The sequence below is a fragment of the Artemia sp. Qi Xiang Cuo genome, chromosome 15 (genome assembly GCF_049724085.1).
Source record: "Artemia sp. Qi Xiang Cuo chromosome 15, ASM4972408v1, whole genome shotgun sequence".
NCBI classification, from domain to species: Eukaryota; Metazoa; Arthropoda; class Branchiopoda; order Anostraca; family Artemiidae; genus Artemia; species Artemia sp. Qi Xiang Cuo.
Genome location: NC_142808.1, coordinates 255,783 through 273,772, shown reverse-complemented (window position 1 = coordinate 273,772; position 17,990 = coordinate 255,783). Strand labels below are relative to the sequence as shown.

At 35.0% G+C, this 17,990-nt stretch overlaps 1 protein-coding gene across 1 annotated transcript; it reads left to right on the top strand.

Moving 5' to 3' along the window:
- Window positions 1–2,085: 2,085 nt before the first annotated feature.
- Window positions 2,086–17,715, top strand: LOC148943192 (uncharacterized). The gene is made up of 4 exons (XM_089101499.1): window positions 2,086–2,113; window positions 3,818–3,982; window positions 10,543–10,758; window positions 17,202–17,715. The coding sequence occupies exons 1-4, from the start codon at window positions 2,093–2,095 to the stop codon at window positions 17,646–17,648; spliced, it is 849 nt and encodes a 282-aa protein (XP_088957625.1). The 5' UTR covers window positions 2,086–2,092; the 3' UTR covers window positions 17,649–17,715.
- The last annotated feature ends 275 nt before the right edge of the window (window positions 17,716–17,990 follow it).

The window sequence follows — 17,990 nt, the reverse complement described above, 5'->3', positions numbered from 1 at the left end:
GTCTGTATACTTCCCAATAACCAATACTGTATATAAACACTGAATAAAGTTCATAAATTTCAGTCCTCCCCCCGGGAATCTTGGGGGATTAACTGATCCTAAAAGACATATTTATTATATTTTCGACCATGCTGAACAAAATGGTTGTCTCAAATTTTTTTCGGTCACTTAAAAAGGGCACTAGAACTTTTAATTTGTGTTTGAATGAGCCCTCCCACGATATTCTAGGACCACTGGGTCGATACGATCACCCATAAAAAAAACAAAAAACAACAACAACAAATAAACACCCATCCGTGATCTTTCTTCTGGCAAAAAACACAAAATTCCACATTTTTGCAGATAGGAGCTTGAGACCTCGACATCAGGATTCGCTAATACACTAAATCTGATGGTGTGATTTTTATTAATTTTCTATAGCTTTAGAGGGCGTTTCCCCCTTTTTCGAAAATCAGGCAAATTTTCTCAGGTGCGTAACTATTGATGAGCAAGACTAAAATTGATGAAACTGATATATTTGAAATCAGTATTAAAATCCAATTCTTTTGATGCATCGGTTCAAAATTCCGTTTATTAGAGTTTCGGTTACTATTGAGCTGGGTCGCTTTTTACTTACAGTTCGTTACCACGAACTGTTTGATAAAAGGTGAGAGTGAAAGTAGCCCTTGTCCCTTCTTACTTCTCTTTTTTCTGCAAACATATCTGATCAACAATTTTTATATTTCCATTTCCTTCACCGTGGTTAAATGGCCAGAAAAATATGCTTCCAAGGCTGGAGAAAGGTTCCTAGAGAAAGGCTGTAAATTTTGCAATTTGCCCACTGTTCATATATAGTACTTCTTCTAGGCAAATGTTCGGATATTTTTTGGGGGGCATATGGACTTTTTTGGGAAACATTTTCTGCGGACGGGGGATTTTCCAAGGAGATATTTTAATTGGAGAGGGAAGTTCCTGGAGGGGAAGGGATTTTTCAGGGGAAATGTTTGCAGGGAATTATCCCACAATTCATACTTAAAATAATTCTTATTTCTCATACATTTAATAGCCGTTTAATTTCAAAAATAGAGCAAATAACTGTTGAGATTTGTACGAGGTAAACTGTCAGCAGAGAGGGAATTTTCTTGGGGATTCTCCCGAGGGAGTGCATTCCGCCGGAGAAATTTTCCGTAGGACAGGACGATCTTTCCATTACGACATGGGCCATTTCCAACATGATTTGGAACATGATCCGAGATTAAATAAGGAGACGAGTTTTTTTTCAAATGACAGTAAGTAGTGTCATAATTTCCTCAGCAGCAAATTTACCTGAGGGAGTTTTCAGTGAGGAAGGCAATGCCCGAGGGGGTTTTTCCAGAAGGAATTCGCGAGGAAAGAGATTTTCATCGGGTAATGTTCCATGGGGGGAATTTTCCCGAAGGGGGAGGGATTACTTTCCACATATATCCCAGTGCTATTTGAAAACGATCAGAAATTAAATTAGAAAAATTATTTTTTTCAACTGAAAGTACAGAGCAGCATAAATACTTGAAAGAAACAGAAACCATTCTGTATATGAGGAGGCTGTCCACACTAATCCCCCATTCGTTGTTCTAAAGTTTTAAGTACTTTAAAAAGCTTCAGATTACAATTAAACACACCTTGCACATCAAGAATCGTTCTTAAAGAAAAGAATTAGGACAAAAAGTCAAACGTCATCACAAACAACAATTTATAGGGGAAGATACAGCCCCCTAAAGTACTGAATAATTTCTGTTCTTTATAAGTTTTAATGCTGTTCCTTAATTTCACTTGAGAAAAAAACAGTCAGGTTTTTTTCTTTATTTAATCTGCAAAAGTTTGCGTAAATGTCTTAATTCAGTTGATTGCGGTATTACAAGATCATTGGATCATTTCATTCGCAGATCGGGAGTGGTCATTGATCTGAACACATGCTTGTGTCAAGTGACTAATAAGAAGGGAGGATGATGAGTTGTCCCTGAAAAAAAAAACCTGATTTTTTCCCGTTTGCAAAGGGAGGGGATGTTACTATAAAACATCGTAAATATTATTCGGAACAATCAGTATTTTAACTGTTGTCTTGCAATATCTGTTAATGGGAATGCCTATAACACTCGTAAGTAGTAAGCAGTACCGATAATCACACCAATAATGTCCCATGCAATCAATGAATCTGAAAAAAAGGTACTGGTGCGTTATGCGGACACTTTTATATATAAATGAGAGAAGAAACCCGCCAGACTGGTTATTTTCAAGATACCGCTATTGAGAAATGGAGTGCAAAGAGTAGTTTTCACTGCGTTTACGACATTTAAACTGCTGTTTTTTGGGGGTTTAAGGGGGGGGGGGAAAGGTACCTAGGTTAGGTTAGGTTACGTATTTTATGTATGGTATGCTTTACCCCCCCTAATGTGCAAATATAAAGCCCAAATTTGTTTATAAACTGTTATATATTCATCCTATTTTATTTCATTAGAATTAACCAAACTTGACTTTTTAGAAGTGTCCGTATAATGCACCACTACCAAAAAAATCATGCAACATCTTTTTTTTTGTGTAAGACAGACGTTGAGCACATTAATAAATTGTAGGTTCTATGAAGTAAAGAATTTAAATTCGTGTTTATTTTGCTAGGATGTTGCTTTTAGGCTAGGGGGAGGTACCAGATTAAACACTCGGATACATTATTTAGTAGAAAAATGTAAAGATATATTTTACACAACAAAAACAAATACGTAAAAGCTTGCGTTTTTGATGCAACAAGTTTATTTCGTTTGTTTTTGAAGATAATACAATAATTCAAATCAAAAAGATAGCAGACTTCGGAGAAGGTTTAATCAGTAAACGTATGCAAATAAAGATCTCTTGCACAACTTCGCGATGGCATTAAAGAAAACAGCTTTTGCTCAAATTAGACACTCAACTTGGGTTTTACTCCCTATCTCCCTCAAAATTTGTCACTCTATGGAATGACATGTTGTGCGATATGTGCAACTTTGGCACATAGGTCAAAAGTCGGTAAAATATATGGTACTGGTGCATTATATGGTCACTTCTAAAAATTCAAGTTTGGTTAACGCTAATGACATAAATAAAATAGGATGAAAATATAATACTATATAAACGAATATATAGTGGCGGTTGGGGGTAAAGCATAGCATATATTAAATACGTAACCTAACCCAAGCTAACCTAGGTACCTTCTCCCCCCCGTGAACCCCAAAAAAGAACAGTTTAAATATCATAAACGCAATGAAAATGACGCTTTGCATTGTATTTCTCTATATATTCTCTATAGTGGTCTCTTGCATTTACCCCGTCTGGTGGGTTTTTCGTGACTGGTTTCCTTGTAAAATATACAGAAGTGACCATATAACGCACCAGTACCAAATATATTATCCCTTGTATCATTGAAAAGTTGCGCAAAGAAATTTAATTGTTTTCATGAAACTGAAAATTATTTGACTTAGTAGTCTTATATTGCTTTTAAATGAAATTAATAGATTTGTGACAATTTTCGTTTTCTCCATCTCAACTTAGTCCAGCGTCTGAACAGATAGCATCCTGCCATCCTACCTTTGAACATTATTAAAGGAGTCTTTTTTTAATGTTTCAATAAATATACTATTTTAATCTTTTCAGAATTTACACACAGTACGGAAAGACCAGATACAAGTTGAATTAAAATAGTATATCATGCAGTAGAATCGTAGCATACCCCCCCCCTCATCACTTGTTAGTTACTTAACAATTAACGGTTGGTTTTTCAAAGTGTGGTTTATTCTCGGGTTTATTAAATAATTGACACATTTTATTTCAGATATACGTCTCGGGCATTATTGGCCTTGCTCTTTGTGCTCCGCTAGGCACTTATGACGAATCACGCACATCAACAACTGTAGTTCCAATATTGAAGCAAATCAACCAAGTCAGTAATGATGGTTCATATACTTTTGGTTATGAAGCTGGAGATGGTTCTTTTAAGGTAATTTTTCAGCTTTCAATTTTTTATTTAAGCTCAATTAATTACTTATGCTGAACATACAGAGTATGTGTAGATGCATGGGAGATATAAGGAGACACAAGGCTTATGGGGAAAAGCTTTGTTAATTTTTTTTTATTATTGTAAATATACAGCCGACACGATATAACATCACGTGCGTACTTGAAGATATGACCAAGTGATGACGATTATATTTGGGCTATAGTCCTAAAATTTCTTACGAACGAAATTGGTTAGTTATGCACTTCCTAATCTGCTTACTTTGTGGCTTGTCCATGCATAAAATACGAACTCCTTGTCAACGTTATCAGTTAAAAGATGGTGGCATCTCATCCCTTATATATATTAAATAAAAAAAAACTAGTTTTTTTTAACTGAAAGTAAGGAACGACATTAAAACTTAAAACGAACAGAAATTATTCCGTATATGAAAGGCGCTGTCCCCTCCTCAACGCCTTGCTCTTTACGCTAAAGTTTTACTCTTTCTCACAACTCTATTTTTTAAACAATAAAAAGCTTAAGCGTAAAGAGCAAGGCGTTGAGGAGGAGACAGTCCATTTCATATACGGAATAATTTCTGTTCGTTTTAAGTTTTAATGTTGCTCCTTACCTTCACTTAAAAAAACTAGTTTTTTTTATTTAATTTTTTAACGTTTTTGAATGAATGCAGGTTTTGATTTTGGCTCACCGTACATGAATAATTAAAACAAAATTTTCATATTAATTTACTTTTATTTGGTCAAATGGCTTTCTCGAAACTTGTTTCATTTTATTTACGAACGTTTTCATTAATAGTAAATATACGTAACTTACGTATTAATTTACGTAACGAACTTTTATATTCATATATTTTTAATAGGTATATTAGGGGGTTCGCCCCTTAGTCAATACCCTGCTCTTTAAGCGAAAGTTTAAATTTTGTTCCAATTCTTTAAAACTGACCGCTTAATCACAAAGGCTGTTAATTAGAATAAATAGCTCTTATGAAAGTACTAAAAAATCTCTGGCTTAAAGAGTGAAGTATTGACTAGGGGTAGAACCCAATAATATATGTAATATTTTCTGTTCGTTTAAAGTTTTGATGTTGCTGCTGTTGCAGTTGAAAAACTTGTTTTTTTATATTTAATTTCTGATCTTTTTTTAAATAATACTGGGAAGTCCGGCGTCCCCTTCATAGCAATGTCCCTTCCCCTTTGAAAACTTCCTTCATGGAAAGATCCTCCCACTTAACCCCCAACCCCCCCCCCCCACTACCAGGAAAAATCTCCCCTGAAAACGTCTGTACTGTATACTTCCCAATAACCAATAGCCTATTATATGTTAACATTGGGTAACAAGTTTAGGATTAAACTTGCTGAAACTTATATATTTGAAATCAGCATTAAAATCCGATTCTTTTGATGTATCTATTTGTATCAAAATACCGTTTTCTAGAGTTTCGGTTACCATTGAGCCGGGTCCCAATAACCAATACTATATGTTAACATTGGGTAAAGTTCATAATTTTCAGCCCTCCCCCTGGGGGCTTCGAGGGATTAAGTCACCCCAAAAGACAAAGTTATAATATTTTCGACCATGCTGAATGGCTATCTCAAAATTTTGATCGGGTCACTTTGTGAAAAAAATGAGCGTGGGAAGGGTCCTAGCTGCCCTCCATTTTTTTTGGTCACTTAAAAAGGGCATTAGAACTTTTAATTTCTGCTCCGATGATCCCTCCCGCAATATTCTAGGACCACTGGGTCGATACGATCACCCCTGGGAAAAAAACAAAAAACAAAAAAAAACAAATAAACACGCATCCGTGATCTTTCTTCTGGCAAAAATTGGAAAATTCCACATTTTTGTAGATAAGAGCTTGAAACCTCTACAGTAGGGTTCTCTGATACGCTGAATATTATGGTGTGGTTTTTATTAAGGTTCTATAACTTTTAGGGGGCCTTTCCCCCTTTTTTCGAAAATCAGCCACATTTTCTCAGGCGCGTAACTTTTAATATGTAAGATTAAACTTGATGAAACTTATATATTTGAAATCATAATTAAAATATAATTCTTTTTATGTACCTATTGGTATCAAAATTCCGTTTTTTAGAGTTTCGGTTACCATTGAGCCGGGTCGCTCCTTACTTACAGTTCGTTCCCACGAACTGTTTGATATATATATATATATATATATATATATATATATATATATATATATATATATATATATATATATATATATATATATATATATATATATATATATATATATATATATATATATATATATATATATATATATATATATTTGTAAGTAAATCACATAACTGTAAAATAAAAGAGAAAAAAAATAAGGAACTGAATTTAATTCACTTTGCAAAGAAAAATAACGAATACATAACTATACCAACATCAAGCAGAATAGAATAACCGGATGAGACGGTGATGAGGGCCCAACTTAATTCTTGTTAATGGTTGTGCAGAGTACATATAATATCAGTAGCACCAAAAAGATCGACTAACATTTTATTTCATTAAGAACGTGGCAAATATAGAAGAAATTTACAATACTGGAAATATTAAATCGACACTTGATTCAGATCGCTTTTTCAAAGCAAAGGGTAAAGGCAAAACTCAAAGAGTATGGTATTGTCACAAAAAGTCAAATAAAATTTTACAAATAACGACCACGATCTGCGACTGTCTTAACATAATCCATTTTTAGTTTAATCTATTTAACATCAGATACAGTTTTCCACCGCAGATGTCCGCAGAGCTGAAACTGAATTGCATACCGAAATTCTGAAGCCACCGCGACTATGAACACGCGGAATAACGAAAAAAGGGCACTTTAAGCAACCCATATCTAATGAGTCATTAAACTCATTGTTTGTTTAGGGATAGACTGATTTTTCTAAAGAAGGACGGACACGGTCGGTGCTAAGCCATCTTTAGATCGACTAATAAGTAGCATATCATCGGTTTATCCAAGGTAAAATGCGTCGGAAAACCCAATAAAACGTGCAGAAGGTATATTCAAAAGAACACTAGATATACAAGCACTGAAAATATATGAAGAAAGTGCCCATCCCTATCTTGCTGGCAGGGCCTTATCAAGGATTTCTTTTTTTGGGGGGAGGGGGGGGTAAAAAAACGCTCCAAAAACTGGTTTAAATTCATTTCGTTACGTTTCTACGAGTTGGACAAACATTCTGGGGGTTAAAACTCCCTTATCTCCCCCAGGACACGGCCTTACTTGCTTGTATAACAGGAACTTCAATAAGAATGTGAATCATTTCAACAGAAACTTGCAACCCATCTGAATCACGTTTTCGGAATAATTTGACAATGTTCCTGAAATGGCTAACCAAGGTTTTTTTGGCCTCTTCACTTCGGACGAAACTCAGGGTACAGAGGCATAGAGAGATTTCTTTGCATTACGCACACATGAAATATAAAAAAAATCAGCCGGATGTTATCAAATTATTTCATCCTCAATGCCTGCTTCTGCGATTAAAAGTACAGAGTTTAAAGCAGGTAAATACATAAATGGCTTTTCATACAGCGAAAAGTCGATAGATAAATTAGACATTAAAAAAAAAACAGTTTAATGGTTTCATATAGATTGACATCCCACAGAGTAAAAAAGTCAATAATCTGGTCAGAGATTAACTCTGAAAGTCAAGAGCTCACTCAAAATAACTTATGACCTCACTGAAATGAATGAATGCATTTATTACCCATCAATTAAAACAGATGGAGCACAACAAAAGACAAGAAAAAACGCAAAAACACTAATTCTTCTGAAACAAACAAAAAAAAACCAAACACAACAACCAACAGCTTATGCCAACTACTGCTGGAGAATCATAGCCCATGGATGGGACTTAAGTGTCAAATTATATCGAGTAATCTGCGCTAGGATAGCTTCTTCAGGATTCATGATGCCGTACCGATGCAAAACATATCGATTGCTTGTCCATGGTGGTAAACGCAACAAAAACTTTGCATACTTGTAGTACACTGAACGCAATTTCAGTCTATCTGTAGCCGTAAATATACGCCAGAATGGGCTGAGGTACAAATAATGAGGCAAAACCATAGCATTGTACACCCGGGCCAGCAGACGACGGTCAAACTTCCGCTTATTTGCCACAATACGGCTATACGTAAATGAAACCCGCTTCTGAAAATGAGAAAGCAGTAACCGCCGCGTCTCTAGTATTGACCGTCCAATAGGAAGGCCCAGATATACAATGCCACCGGCGAGCCCAACAGTAGAAACACCAATTGTGATGCTTCGACCAGCATCAGATTTCGAATTAAACAGCAGTACTTCAGACTTGTCGGCATTAAACTGAAGTCCAATCTGAGCATACTCTTGTTGTAGTCGAGTAAAATTATCTTCTAGTCCTTGCAGAAAGCGGCTCAGGTTCAGTACATCGTCCGCATAACCAATCAAAGATAAATAAACACCGCGCAGAATGTAAGTCATAAGTGACTTCGATTGCGGCTTTACGATACTGTTATTAAATGCTGTCGGTGACGAAATGGCACCTTGTCTTACCCCCTTCTTTACCGGGAGAAGGGGATTACCATGCGGAGAAACAGCAACATCATTCAACAGGCTAGTGCACTCACTCGCTGGTAAAGGAAGTTTAAGTTCCGCTTTTAGATTTTCATACATGTCAGCCAGTGGGGCTAGAGAGCAAGGATCAACACCGGCCAAACCCATATCCAGTATAATCTCCTCGTGGAGAAGCGAATCAAACGCGCGCCTTACATCATGAGTGGCTAAAGCGATGCTTTCACCGCGGTCTTCTGCGTCAACTAAAGTGGATACTAAAGCAGAAAGAGCATGGCCGCATCCGAGGCGAGACTGAAAACCGAACTGATGGGCCTGAACTGTACATTTAGTACGAAGCTCCTCAATACTCAGATTTTCAAATATTTTACAAAAAACAGTTGAAACCGTTATTGGGCGAAAAGACGAACAATCGGAAGGAGGTTTATTTTTCTTTGGGATAGGAGTCAGACATCCAATTGAAAAAGAATAAGGCACAATTCCCAAATTAAATATCATTTGGTAAAGGAGGACCAAATGCTCAATAAACATACCCCCACACAACGACAAATGTTGTGCAGAAATCCCGTCATATCCTCTAGACTTCTTTTTCTTCAGTTTCCCAATTGCAGAAATAATCAGACTCTTTGTAATACTCGGTCCCGGACTAGATGCATGCTCAAAGAAATCTTGGAGTCTCGCTTTATAACTATTTTGAAGATGGGGATCCGGAGCAGAAAATTCTTTTTTATAATGCTCAATCCATGAAGAAAGTGGTATAAGAGACGGGGTTTGACTTGGCGCCTCTTTCACAAGACTAGACCACAGCTTATTAGGCCGCGACCGAACTTCTTCCGAACAAGACGAAATAATCGAATTCCGATGCAAAGAGAGCTGCTTTGCAAACTGACGTTTCGTATAGATGTACAGTTTTCTCAGCCACCCATCCCGCGGCTTATCTGCTTCAATCCAGACCGAGAGCCAAAATTTAGCAGAAAAGCAATCATTGCGCAAGTTACTATTAGTTGACCAACCGGGCTCTTCGGTTCCAGATTTTACTCGCCTAATGGGTACCGCCGATTTTTCTGCAAGGGATAGGGCATGAGTAAGTTCACTACAATATAGATTCAGCCGAATTCGAGAATCCCGCATATTCTGTTTTGAACTCCGCATTAATAAATCAACTTTGTTAGTATAGATTTGTAGCTTACGAGCAAATTTAAATTTCCATTATTGTCAGAATATTGGTTTGTTCGATAAGGCTTATTACTATTAAGTCCTGAATACCCATACTTAGATTTATGCTAAAATGATTAGAGATATGATCTAATTTTTGCTATTTCCTGTTCTAACTTTTTAATGCTAGAGAACAATAGATGTATCAACTTACAATTTGTTGCATTTCCAGGAGGCTTGAGAACAATACTAAAAAAAACGCTGAATTATATGAAAAGCTTTGGAAACTCTAAGTCAGGATTTTTTAAGGGGTGTCCCTGTGAGAATAAGCTTGAAGATGGTTAATATAAGGAAAGCTGTAAATTGTAACTCTCTTCTCAGCTTTAGAATGGCTGATCTATAAAAACACTCTAAATAAACACCAAGGCTGTATCTAGGGAGGAGGGGGTCCGAATCCCCCTGGATTGTCTATCCGACGTAACAACGCTAAAAAATGAATATAAACACATTTTTAATGTGTTTTTTTTTAATTTTCTCTCCCCCCCAAAAAAAAAAATCTTGGATACGATCCTGATTAACACACTTCCCTTTCCCTGCTTTAGAATTTAGACGGCAGAGATTAAGAATATAAACATGTTCACTAATGAAAAGATACCCTTTGACTGGTGAGTAAGAATGGACTCAGCATTAATCAGTTTGTATTTGGCTCCCTAGCATCAGCTCGTTAGTTTTAATGAAAAATTCTGCACATTTATATATTTATAAAATTATTGCAGTTCACTGAATTTTTTTCCTGTAAACATTTACACATACCAATTTATAGGTTGAAACTCGTAACCCCCGAGGCAACATAAACGGACGTTATGGATTTATCGACCCAGAAGGCAATCTTAAAGTAGTTGACTACACGGCTGGTAATACTGTTGGCTTTGCTGCCAAAGCTGACCATATTCCAATTGCACCGTTACCTCTTCCAGCATCCAGTGAAACTTCAGGAGCTGCTGATCTACCATTTATTCCATTGATGGAAATTACACAGGTATGCTTGTTTTTGTCGATCATAAATAGAAAACATAGAACTGATTTTTCCAACCCCCCCTCCTCTTGAGCGCGCGCAGGAGGGGAGGAGCATTCTCCCCTGAAAACCGGAGACCATAAAGTAGTTATTAGGAAACCAAAGAAAAGAGAGCTGAGTCGGTAAAAACCATGGATAAATGGCTTTGGCCTTAGGTTGGCTGCCTGCCAATATGGTTTGAGCCTTAATAGGAGCAGTATAAGTTTTATTTGTGACTGAATGACACTTTTCCAGCTTTCCATAAAAATTTTCCCATATGATTTAGTTGGAGTAAGGAAAAATCAAATTCTTCATAGTAATCATTGGTTACTAAATAGTGATCCTTATCAATAGCAAAAACATAATAACCTAAATATTTATAACTTTAAATCGCAGCATCAGCTTTTATATCCTGTTACCAAATGTGTATTTATTTCGAAACTGAAGTTAAACGTCCGAAGTTATTAGTACATGGAAAAGTCTGCAAAATTATAAAAAAAGGAGAACAACTTATAAAGGGGATAATCTCGATAAAATGAAATGCTTCATTTTGCATATCCCAATAGAAGAGACACATGTTTTTAAGTGTTTTGTGACTAATTTCTTTTAAGTGTTTTGTGACTTGTTTTGTAACTTTTTTTATTTTTACAAGGATTGATTGTTTTGATGTGGTTGTTCACTTTAAAAATATTTTATAGTTACGATGTATAAAGCCGTCAAATATATGGATTTTTGGTATTCCAAATTAAAGATAAAATATCACTAGTATTCAGTAACATTCATAGCCTTTATCAATAACGCCCAGCGATAGGAATTCTAGTTTGATTCTCTTAATCTAAGTTTCAATGCTTTTCTTTGAACAAACTACTTTGAAAATGATTTACTTTTTATAATTACTGAGTCTGAAGGCGTTAAATTTATAGGTGTTTGATAATCGAGTTAAGAAATTTTGTTGTTGTTCAATAATATCTGCTTAACAATTTGGCATTGCTCAATAGAACTGAATGCTAAGAGTTTCTTTCTTAATTTTTATAAGTAGGCCATTGTTTTGTATAATTTTTCTTTTACTTTACTTTTTTTCCATTTTTATAGACTTTAATTTCGCTTGAGATATTTTTTTCATTACCTTTGAAAGAAATGTTTTTCTCTAAGCTTTGCTACTCACCAAAAAGCAGACAGGTGTTGGAATGTTGACCGTGTGTTTCTGCATTAGCCAAAATGTTGCGTTCATAAAACCATACCGTTTCATGAAATGTAATTAAACAAACACAAACTATTTTTCTTTATCTTGGTCTTGTGCTTAAGTAAATCTTCTTAAAGAATATAGACAAAAAGTCAAACTTTAGAATGAAGAGCAAGGAGTTAAGGAAGAGGCAGCCACCCTCATTGAAGAATAACTCTGTTCAAATAGGTCTAAACTTCAGTTGAAAATTCAGTCTACTATCAGTTGAAAAAACTTCAAAACTTGATTTCTAAAATTTTTTCAAACTATACCCAGGCCTAGCCAGGATATAATATGGGGTAGTGGCCCCTTAAACGCTTGGTTTATTGGTGTCAAAATGTATGCATCAATAATTGTAAATAGATTAGTACCGCCATGTTTTTCAGTTTTTCTGCTTACAAATTAGATTGTTGGATTATAATTAAAGTTTTCAACAAAATTTGAATATGCTTTGAAAATTTGTGTCCCTACCGTTTTCTACTTTTGTCTAAGCCTCATGGAAAGCTAGCAGCTTGGGTATTAAAATGTACACTTTTAGACATCTTCCTAAACCCCCAGCTACACAATAATCTTCCCACCATAATAGCTGAGGTGCTTACACATCACCAAACGTAATTTCATAGAAAAATTAAATAAATCCACCTCGTTAAATCCAATGCTGCTACCATTAGGTAATACTTTATCTGTAACTGGGAAGCATGAAATATAGGTTATTGATACTTCCAAATTGATTAGATTCTTAGAAACTGAAATTGATTGCAAATTGATCCCTTTTGGGCAATGTTGTATTTCGGTTCCATAAAGTGGCCGAAAACACTTGTAAAATCAAAACTTGGTATCTTTGCAGCCCGCCCACTCACCATGCCTGCATAGTGCAGGCAAGGTAAGTTTTGACTATGGGCCTTCAGAAATGGAAAGATCTTGGCAAAATTCCGCTGTAATGGATTTTTAGATCTTGGAAATCTGTTGGTCTAGGGCAGATAAATGAAGCTTGTAAGAATAAAATCAGAGCCTTAGATTGCCTCTAGGAATCTGTTTTTAAGTTCCTAACTCTAGTCCTTCTGTAGACTATTCTACGGCTTAGGACATTGCATAAAGACAAGTCTACACCTGCTTCGATCTTGGAAAATAATAAATGTTTCCGTAATTTTGGTTAGAGTCTTATTTTCTTTAACTCTGGGTTCGATTAAATTGAAATATATAATAATGTATAATAACTAACTATATTATTACTTATATGGATTCTTTCCTTTAACTGGAATCCTCATGGTTTAATTTTACTGAGCGTTGGTTCATTTTACATGATTAGTTAGTTACTCTTTTTATTAGAGAATCTGTATCTTAATGTATATAAAAATCAACATATTCCTAAGAAAATGTGTCCTATAATATATTTCCGTGCCCCCTACAGACAACCTTCATTTTGGTGTCTAACCCCCCCCCCCCCCTGTAAAATATTCTGCGGGGATCCTTGTCCCTCCTAAAACCGATGGCCACTAAGAGTTATGGCAAATAAAAAAAAAACAAATGCAAACTTCCAAAATTTTCAAACAGTTCGTGGTAACAAACTGTAAGTAAGCAGCGACTCGGCTCAATATTAACCGAAACTCTAAAAAAGGAATGTTGATACCAATATATATATATATATATATATATATATATATATATTTATATATATATATATATATATATATATATATATATATATATATATATATATATATATATATATATATATATATATATATATATATATATATATATATATATATATATATATATATATATATATATATATATATATATATATATATATATATATATATATATATATATATATATATATATATATATATATATATATATATATATATATATATATATATATATATATATATATATATATATATATATATATATATATATATATATATATATATATATATATATATCAAAAGAATTGGCTTTTTATGCTGATTTCAAATATATAATAGAGGTTTCAGCTCTTATCTAGATATTTCAAGCTCCTATCTACAAAAATGAGGAATTTTGTATTTTATGCCGGAAAAATGATCACTGATGCGTGTTTATTTGTCTTTTCCTTTTGTTTTATTTTTTATTTCCCAGAGGTGATCGTATTGACCAGTTGTCCTAGAATATCGGGGGAGGGCTCATTCGAACGGAAATTAAAAGTTCTAGTGCCTTTTTTAAGTGACCAAAAAATGGAAGGCAATTAGGTCCCCCCCCACGCTCCTTTTTTTCCCAAAGAAACCTGATGAGCAGTTTGAGATAGACATGTTGTTCAGCTTTATCAAAAGTTATAACAGGTATATCTTTGAGGTTGATTAATCCCCACAGTCACCGGGGAAAGGGCTGCAAGTTATGAACTTTTCCCAATGTTTACAAATAATATTTGTTATTGGGAAGTATACAGACGTTTTCAGGGGGGATTTTTTCTGGTAGTGGGGAGAGGGGTGGATCTGGGGTTACGTGGGGAGATCTTTCCATGGAGGAAGTTTTCATGGGGGTAGGGACATTGCTATGAAGGGGGTGCCGGGTTTCCCAGCATTATTAGAAAAAACAAACAGAAAGTTTTCGACTGAAAAACTTTTCAACATCAAAACTTGAAACGAACAGAAACTAGTACGCATATAATTGGGTTCCCCCCTTGTCAATTCCTTGCTCATTTACGCATAAGTTTTTTTTAGTACTTTCATAATAGCCATTTATTCTAATTAACGGCATTTGTGACTGAGGGGTCATTCTTAAAGATTTGGAAAAAAATTGAACTTTAGCGTAAAGAGCGAGGTATTGACTAGGGAATGTGCTCTCTGATACACGTAATAAAAATATGCGAATATAGAAGTTCGTTACGTAAGTTAATTCGAAACTTACGCATATTTACTACTAATAAAAATGTTTATAAATAAAATTAAACAACATTCGAGAAAGCCATTTAGCCAAAAAAAAGTAAAATGAATGTGCAAATTTCGTTTTAACTATTCATGTACGGTGAGCCAAAATCAAAACCTGCATTAGTTTAAAAACATTCTGAAATTAAATAAGAAAAACATGTTTTTTGAAACAAAAGTAAGGAGCAACATTAAAACGTAAAACGAACAGAAATTATTCCGTGTATGAAAGGAGATGTCCCCTCCTCAGCGCTTCGCTCTTTGCGCTAAAGTTTTTATTGTTTTAAAAAATAGAGTTTCGAGAAAGTGTCATACTTAAGATGGGACAACCCTTTTCATATACGGAATAATTTCTGTTCATTTTAAGTTTTAATGTCGCTCCTTACTTTCAGTTAAAAACTCTTGTGTTGTTTTTTATTTAATTGAATATACGAGCTTGAAACCTCTGCAGTAGGGTTATCAAACAGTTCGTGGTAACGAACTGTAAGTAAGGAGCGACCCGGCTCAATGGTAACCGAAACTCTAAAAAACGGGATTTTGATACCAATACATACATCAAAAGAATCAAATTTTAATTCTGATTTCAAATATATAAGTTTCATTAAGTTTAATCTTACCCATCAAATGTTACGTGCCTGAGAAAATTTGGCTGATTTTCGAAAAAAGGGGGAAAGACCCCCTAACAGTTATAGAACCTTAATGAAAATCACACCATCATATTCAGCGTATCAGAGACCCCTACTGTAGAGGTTTCAAGCTCCTATCTTCAAAAATGTGGAATTTTACATTTTTTGCCAGAAGAAAGATCACGGATGCGTATGTATTTGTTTTTTTGTTTTTTTGTTTTTTTTTTGTTTTTTTTTCTCCAGGGGTGATCGTTTCGACCCAGTGGTCCTAGAATATAGCGGGAGGGATCACTGGAAAGGAAATTAAAAGTTCTAGTGCCCTTTTTAAGTGACCAAAAAAAATGGAGGGCAACTAGGCCCCCTCCCACGCTCATTTTGTCCCCAAAGTCACCCGATCAAAATTTTGAGATGGCCATTTTGTTCAGCATGGTCAAAAATATAATAAAAATGTCTTTTAGGATGACTTGATCCCCCAAAGTCCCCAGGGGGAGGGCTGAAAGTTATGAGCTTTACTCAATGTTAACATATAGTATTGGTTATTGGGAAGTATACAGACTTTTTCAGAGGAGATTTTTTCTGGTAGGTGGGGGAAGGAGAGGGTCGGGGGCTATATGGAAGGATCTTTCCATGAAGAAAGTTTTCATGGGGGAAGGGACATTGCTATGAAGGGGGCGCCGGATTTCCCAGCATTATTAAAGAAAAAGATCAGGAATTAAATAAAAAAAACAAGTTTTTCAACTGATCAACTGATTGTGATTAAGAGGTCATTTTTAAAGAACTGGAAAAAAATTTCGAACTACAGTTTAAAGACTAAAGGTATTGACTAGGGGGCCAACCCCCTAATATACGTGTTAAAAATTTATGAATATAGAAGTTCGTTACGTAAGTTAATTCTAAGTTACGTATATTTATTACTAATAAAAACGTTCGTAAATAAAATTAAACAAGTTTCGAGAAAGCCATTTAACCAAATATAATATGCAAATTTTGTTTTAATTATTCATGTACGGTGAGCCAAAATCAAAACCTGCATTAATTCAAAAACGTTCAAAAATTAAATAAAAAAAACAAGTTTTTTAACTGAAAGTAAGGAACGACGTTAAAACTTAAAACGAACAGAAATTATTCCGTATATGAAGGGGCTGTCCCCTCCTCAACGCCTCTCTCTTTACGCTAAAGTTTGACTTTCTCATAACTCTATTTTTTTAAACAATAAAAAAACTTTAGCGTAAAGAGAGGGGCGTTGAGGAGGGGACAGCCCCCTTCATATACGGAATAATTTCTGTTCGTTTTAAGTTTTAACGTCGTTCCTTACTTTCAGTTTAAAAAACTTGTTTTTTTTATTTAATCTCATATAATGAATCTGATAGTGGCATTTACATTAAGATCTTGAGACTTTTTGGGGTGATCTTCTGCCTTTTTCAAAAGTTAGGAAAATTTTCTCAGGCCCTTAACTTTTGATGGGTACAGTTAAATTTAATGAACTTTATATATTTGAAATTGGCATAAAAATTCAATTCTAGTGTTATCAAAGAGTTTCAGTTATTAATGAGCCGTTTTGCTCCTTATTTACGGTTTGTTAGACTACCATAAACTCTTAGAAATGTTTTTAACACTACGTATGAAACTGTGTGTCTAGAAATTAAAATTTGAATTTTTTTTTTACAGGCCAAAAAAACAATAAAAATAACTAACGCTGAAGAAGACTTTAGTACTGATGTTGATGAGAATGGATTTTCGGACGCCCTACAGAACGTTATTCCTAATCTCAAAGGGACATCAGTAGCTGCCCCAGTAGCTCCAGTTACAGATACAGCACCTGTTCCGACAGCAGTGCCTCTGCCACAACAACAACGAATAGTTCCTATCTTTACTGTTGTTCGACCAATATCTCCCACAAGTGCTCAGTCTGATCCCAATACATTTATCCAGCAAAGTCCACAGGAATTTCCGTTCTCGTTTGCTGCTCCTGTCCAAAATGCCAAACTTAAACAACTGAATCAAGCTCGCCCTCAACCAAAGACAGTTCCTCAGCTTACAATCGGACAGTTCCAATCTCATTCTTTCCAGCCTCAATCCTTTCAGTTTAGCCCAAAGTTTACTTCATTTAACTAGAGACTGGGATAAGCAACTGATTTTGTATTGTGTTTGTTTTTGTTATTTGCAAATAGACTAGCTACTGTATTGATTCTAAATTATTTTTTAAAACTTCGGTGGTCAGGCAATTCTTACTAACATAACATACTAAGGGGAAGATGTAATATATCTCTCAGACTGTTTGTAAGGTTTTTACCCGGAGACCCAGCCAATGCCTATATCAAAAATCATAGGCAGTGCAATGGCGCTGCCAAAGTAAAGAGCGATGTAGGCACAATGTGTTATTTATTTATTTATACCAGGGCACTTCGTATTGAAGGAGTTCACAGAAACTTCGAAACGGACCCCGTGCAAGCTACA

Bases quoted from the DNA above. Each gene is read 5' to 3' on its own strand.
- LOC148943192 (XM_089101499.1), top strand. From the start codon at position 2,093: ATGGGAATGCCTATAACACTC. The intron at 3,983-10,542 runs GTAATTTTTCAG...ACCAATTTATAG, and splicing joins CTGGAGATGGTTCTTTTAAG to GTTGAAACTCGTAACCCCCG. The intron at 10,759-17,201 runs GTATGCTTGTTT...TTTTTTTTACAG, and splicing joins CATTGATGGAAATTACACAG to GCCAAAAAAACAATAAAAAT.